This window comes from Artemia franciscana, chromosome 14, assembly GCF_032884065.1.
Source record: "Artemia franciscana chromosome 14, ASM3288406v1, whole genome shotgun sequence".
In the NCBI taxonomy this organism is placed as follows: Eukaryota; Metazoa; Arthropoda; class Branchiopoda; order Anostraca; family Artemiidae; genus Artemia; species Artemia franciscana.
Genome location: NC_088876.1, coordinates 3,228,203 through 3,233,984, shown reverse-complemented (window position 1 = coordinate 3,233,984; position 5,782 = coordinate 3,228,203). Strand labels below are relative to the sequence as shown.

The 5,782-nt window shown below is 38.1% G+C and overlaps 1 protein-coding gene across 1 annotated transcript; it reads right to left on the bottom strand.

Annotated features, from left to right (window-relative positions):
* Positions 1 to 462: 462 nt before the first annotated feature.
* Positions 463 to 5,393, bottom strand: LOC136035866 (uncharacterized). Its single transcript, XM_065717824.1, has 2 exons — positions 5,325 to 5,393; positions 463 to 1,251 (listed from the first exon to the last, which is right to left on the bottom strand). The coding sequence occupies exons 1-2, from the start codon at positions 5,391 to 5,393 to the stop codon at positions 463 to 465; spliced, it is 858 nt and encodes a 285-aa protein (XP_065573896.1).
* Between the last annotated feature and the right edge of the window lie 389 nt (positions 5,394 to 5,782).

Here is a 5,782-nt window from a genome sequence, read left to right as displayed (position 1 = left end):
TCTTGTTTGAATCCCCAAATGGTAGGACATCGTCGTGCTCATTTGCTCAGCCCAGGTCCCCCACCCCGAAGAGAAAGAAAGCTTTGCAGGGATAGTGTTCAAAGTCAGAATTCGAGAGAGATCTGATCGGTATTGTTGGAAAGGAGCAAGACCTAGACGAGATTTTTGTCTTGTTCTAGCTGCAGATATTAAAAAAATAAGTGACACAAAGAAAGCTTTAATCAAATTTAAAATTCAGGAGCTTCTTTTGAAATTGTCTATTAATCAGATTTCTTATAAACTTATTGTCATGGGAGTAACTGCGAAATTGTTTGCTCCCTGACGTTGCTGCCGCTGAAGCCAGTTATCAGAGACCATGGTTCTCCAGGCACCAGGGATAATCTCCCTGTTTCCACTCTGGGCATCTACGAAGTGAATTGGACAATGCTGCGAGTTCTCGCTCATTACGAAATTGTGCAAGCATCAGCAAGCTTTGACTATTGAATCAACTGTTTCAAGTTTGCAATCAATAGGTGAGTTAAAAATACGCCCACGTGCAGCTAAGATTTCAAATGCGTTTTCTACAACTAAGCGAGCTCGAGACAAACGGTAATTGTAGACCCTTTTCTGCCTGTCAGCTACACTCAAGCCACATGGAAATGGTCTCATTATGTTCATTTTCAAGGGGAATGCCTCGTCAGCTACGAAAACATGTGGTAAGATGGTCCCATTCGGGATGGGCTTAGGCTCGGGAGTTTCAATTGTTCCGTTCAGAATGACACGCCCAAACGATGACCTGGCAAATATACTTGAGTCACCAGCACTACCCTCTGCTCTAACGTCTACAAACTGAAACTTATAGTCAGCATCCACAACTGCCATCAGTACAACACTAAAGAATCTCTTGTGGCAGAAATACGTAGAGCCAATGTTTTCTGAGCATCTCAATCTGATATATTTTCCATCGATTGCTCCTATGCAGTTTGGAAAGTTCCACCGCCTCAGAAACTTGTCAGCGATTGTCTGGAACGTGGATTTGGTTGGTGGCTTCAAACACTGGCTTTTCATACTAGTCCAAATGGCCTCTGTCGTTTCTGCCACTATAAGAGTCACTGTCGAACGGCCAATCAAATACTGGTAGGACAAAGACCTCTTTGACACTCTTGTAGCAAGAAGCCTGATGGTCAGTGCAAGTCTCTTAGCTGCTGAAATAGGTCTCCTCCAATTGGTATGTTTCTTCTCAATCTTGCTTTTAACAATTGCTAAGAGTTCCTTGAATTTTGAAGGAGTCGTTCTAAGGTATTCGAAATACCATTGTGGATCTTCCTTTTCTAGATCCTGCACCAATTTGCTGAAGGCACCATCTATTTATCTTTTTCTAAGGACTGGTCTGACCCACCACCTCCGTGTAGCTTGTTTTGCACTTCCATATAGCTGCTCCTATAAGAAACAAAGAATATAAACATAGGTCTCTATGAAAAGAAAGCTGGAATAGATCTTTGATAGTGAACATTTTCAAGCCCTTGACAAGCATAGTGAAACAGGAAACACTTATAATTGTTGCAAAATAGCAAAGGGCAAACTCAATTTTTTTTAAATCCATTATTTTTCTTAGCTGTTTTTCTGTAGATGAGGTTATTATGAGCCTTTTGTAGCATAGCCTGTACCCAGCTTTATTTAGTGATTTATACCGGGATGTAAAGCAGTAACTTACTTTCAAGGCTTAAGAGACTTTCATACATTTAGCATAGCCTGTACCCAGATTTGTTTAGTGATTTATACCGGGATGTAAAGCAGTAACTTACTTTCAAGACTTAAGAGACTTGCATACATTTAGAAAAATCAACATGCAACCTGATCTAAATAAAGATGCTATTGTAGAGTATCAGAGAGAAGCCTACAAGTATATCCCAATTGCAGTAAAGGCACATTACAAAGAACAAGAACCTACAAGAACAGGTTCATAGAATACCATTGGAGTGGTAAAGAAACTAGAAAATTGCAAAAATTAAGCTAAAGAACTGAGAAGAAGATTAAAAAGAAACTTTGAAAATTGCAAGTACAGTATTAAGTGCATACAGCAAGTAATATTAGCAAATTAATAAGATCATAGCTGGACTTTTTTCTCTCATGCTTGTTAAACTAACATCCATTTTGCAACAGTTGTGCACCAGGCTCTTTGGATGATTCTTCTGCCCAGGGAAATCCCATAGAGGAGTAAATAATTACTGTCTAGGAGAATCTGATTTTGGAAGGAAAACCTTTGAATATCTCTGTCTAGAAAACTGTAAGTCCTGTTACCTATTCTCTTGAACTATAAGAGGGTCAGAAAGGTGTCACTGATCAAGTTAATACTTTCTTAGGTCTGTAGAACCAGTGGTGTCCAGAAGGTTTCCTGGATGACCACTTTTTTGATAGGTGATAATTCCAGGGGCCGATGGCCTGCTCTAGGTCACCTCTCTGTGAACTGATGACCCAGACAGGGTCATCAGTCCATAGAGATGTTACCCAGATTTAGAAAATAGGCCATCACTCTATAGACTGATCACCCATATTCTTGACTAGGTCAACACTTTATAGAGAGATCACCCAGACTTCAAGAATGAGTCACCAATCCCTAAAATAATGACCTGTTAAATGAGTGGTTACCCAAAAAAACTTGTGGACCCCACTGTCTAGAACAAATATTTCTATTTTCCAGCTTCATTCATCCCTGTCATACAAGATTTTCAAAAAAAATGGTGACCCAGCTTTAGCTATATATCCTACGTAATCCTAAAAGCAACAGCTTGCCTGCTTTCTTCGTTTACTCAGTAGATAAAGTGCAATAGCCTTTTCTGAATTTGGCTTAACACTCTCATTGCTTCAGCTTGAGAACCTGATTTGATTTATTCTAGAGTTTTAAATTCTTCTAAGGAGTTATGTTAATATTCTTCTTGCTGATCATTATAATTGTTTTTTTTTTAAATAACTTCTGTTTAAAGCATTTTAGAGATATTCTAAGCCATCCATGGGCATATTGCTGCCACAAATAATTTTGCTCAAATGAGCTGGTGGAAAACAGATAGAACATAAAATTTTTCTTTTTTTTATTATTTACAGACTAGAATATCTCAAAACTAAGCATTGATATTGCTGATTGTTTCTTAAGTAAATACAATCCCTGATGGAATTTTGTTGATACCTGTCTTAAAAGTAATTTGTCTAAATAAAATAAACGTTGTTTATGGGACAACAGTGAAAACGGCAGAAAAATATGATTTGAGTTTTTTTTTTAATATTTACTTTTTTCAAATAATTGTTGTTCTCTGGTCAAATTTGTGTTCCTTCCTAAAGTGGCTAGCACTCTAGTTTGAGAATCCTTAGTCCAAGGGGCGCATGTTGAATTCCTGGCATTACCAGTTTATTTGCTTTGGGACAGGGGTCAGTGATGTGACTCTCTAAGCTCAGCCAAATTTGGCCCAACTTCAAAAGGGTACATAGAGAAATCTGGGGACAGTAAGCAGGAAGGGCATGCAAAAGCATAGAATGGTGGGCACCTAGCTTCATATTGTACTTCCTGGCTAAGGGAACACCTGGTCCTTTACTGGCCTACTGACTTAGCCATAGAAGCTTTCTTTTAAACCCATTAAATATATGTACAAAGGAAGAAATGCCTGTACAGGGGTCTTCCTTTCCAATGAATTGTTGATGTGTAGACAAGAGTGTGGGTCATGAGAGATGGCTTGTGAATGTAATGGGGGGTGAATGTTTTGCAAGGTCTAAGAATTTAGAGCATTGCTCAGGTTGGCAACTGAGCACAAAAGTAAAATTTTGTGGATGGTTTTTCTTTGTGACTGTCATACTTATGTAATGTCAAGTATTTTCAAGTTGATGTTCATTGTTTTGTTTTTATCGCCATGGCCCTAGGACTTTAGTGTAGTAAAACCTTTTTATGGGCATACATTTTTTTAAACAGACAGGAGTTCTATGTTTCTTAGCTTCAATAAATTTAGATGCAAGTTTGAGACCACGGGTTAAAAATTAGGTCAAAACTTGCAAATGGAACTATGACATGACTAATTAATTTATAAGGAATGTATATCAATGTAGAAAACAACTCGAGAAATAAATAAAAGTATCCCTTCACCACCATTTAATGACTTGTCACAAATGTAGGTCACTCTTAAGATTGAAATGAACAAAGCCTTAATTTTGAATCTTTTCTTTAAAGAAACTGAAGGGGGAAACCTCAAAGCTTTGACAAATTCAATCTGACTTTTGGGCTCTTTTCAATGGGAACTTTCTTTGGATTTTTTCCAACCAAGTAAAAACAACAGAGACAGCATAAGGTATAAATGACTTGCTAACATTTAGAAAAAGCTAAATGCAACCTGATCTGAATAAGGATGCTATTGTACAGTATCAAAGAGAAGCCGACAGGTATATCCAAAATGCAGTAAAGGCATATTACAAAGATCAAGAACAGGTTCATAGAATTCCATTGCAATGGTGAAACAGGAAAATTACAAAAATTAAGGTAAAAAAGAACTGAGAAGAAGATTAAGAAGAAACTATGAAAATTGCAAGTACAGTACTAAGTACATACAGCAAGTAATATTAGCAAATTAAGATCAAAGCTGCACTTTTTTCTCTCTTGCTTGTAAAACTTACTTATCCATCTAGCAACAGTTGTGCACCAGGTTCTTTGGATGATTTGTCTGCCCAGGGAAATTCATAGAGGATCAAATAATTACTGTCTAGGATAATTTTATTTTGGAAGGAAAACCTTTGAATATCTCTGTCTAGAAAACTGAAAGTCCTGTCACCTATTCTATTGAACTATAAGAGGGTCAAGTAGGTGTCAGTAATCAACTGAATACTATCTTAGGGTCTGTAGAACCAAGGGGGTCCACGTGTTTTTCTCGATGACCACTTCTTTGATAGGTAATAATTCCAGGGACTGATAGCCCATACTTCAATTGTCCAAATCTAAGGTGGCCTCTCTAAGAACTGATGGCCTGGACTAAGTGACCTCTCTGTGAGCTGATAACCCAACATGGGGCATCAGTTCATAGAGAGGAGTTAGAGAATAGGCAATCACTCTATAGACTGATCACCCACATTCCAAACTAGGTCATCAGTCCATAGAGAGATCACCCAGATTTTAAGAATAGGCCATCAGCCATTAGAATAATGGCCTGTCAAGAAATTGGTTACCAAAAACACTTGTGGACCCCACTATCTAGAGCTGAAATATTTCTATTTTCCAGCTTCATTCATCCCTGTCATACAGGATTCTCAAAAAAAACTGGTGATCCAACTTTAGCTATATATCCTATGTAAACCTAAAAGCAACAACTTGCCTGCTTTCTTCGCTTACTCACTAGATACGCTGCAATAGCCTTCTTCTGGATTTGGCTTAATGCTCTCATTGCTTCAGTTTGAAAATCTGATTTGAAAAATCGTGTCTGATTTGACTCAGCGGTGGGAACTATGGAATAGAGCTTGTCGCAGCGACACAAAAGTCTGCGTTTCAGTGTGAACACTCCATCCGATTCTATCGTACGTCTCTTCCGACAGACAAAAATTGTGTCAGGATTGACGCAGCAGTGTGAACTAACCCTAAGGTAAAGTGTTCATACGCCAGGAAGCGTCCATATGTATAGGGTAAGCAAGAAGTTAGTGCCGAAAATATTTTTGATGGTGGAATATTTGAAAAGTTAAAACATGGATTCTGATTTGGAAGAGTTGGGGATTGGAGGTGCTCTTTCAGAGGAAAGACGACGCAATGCTGAATGTAGTATAAGAATTACGAAAAAGA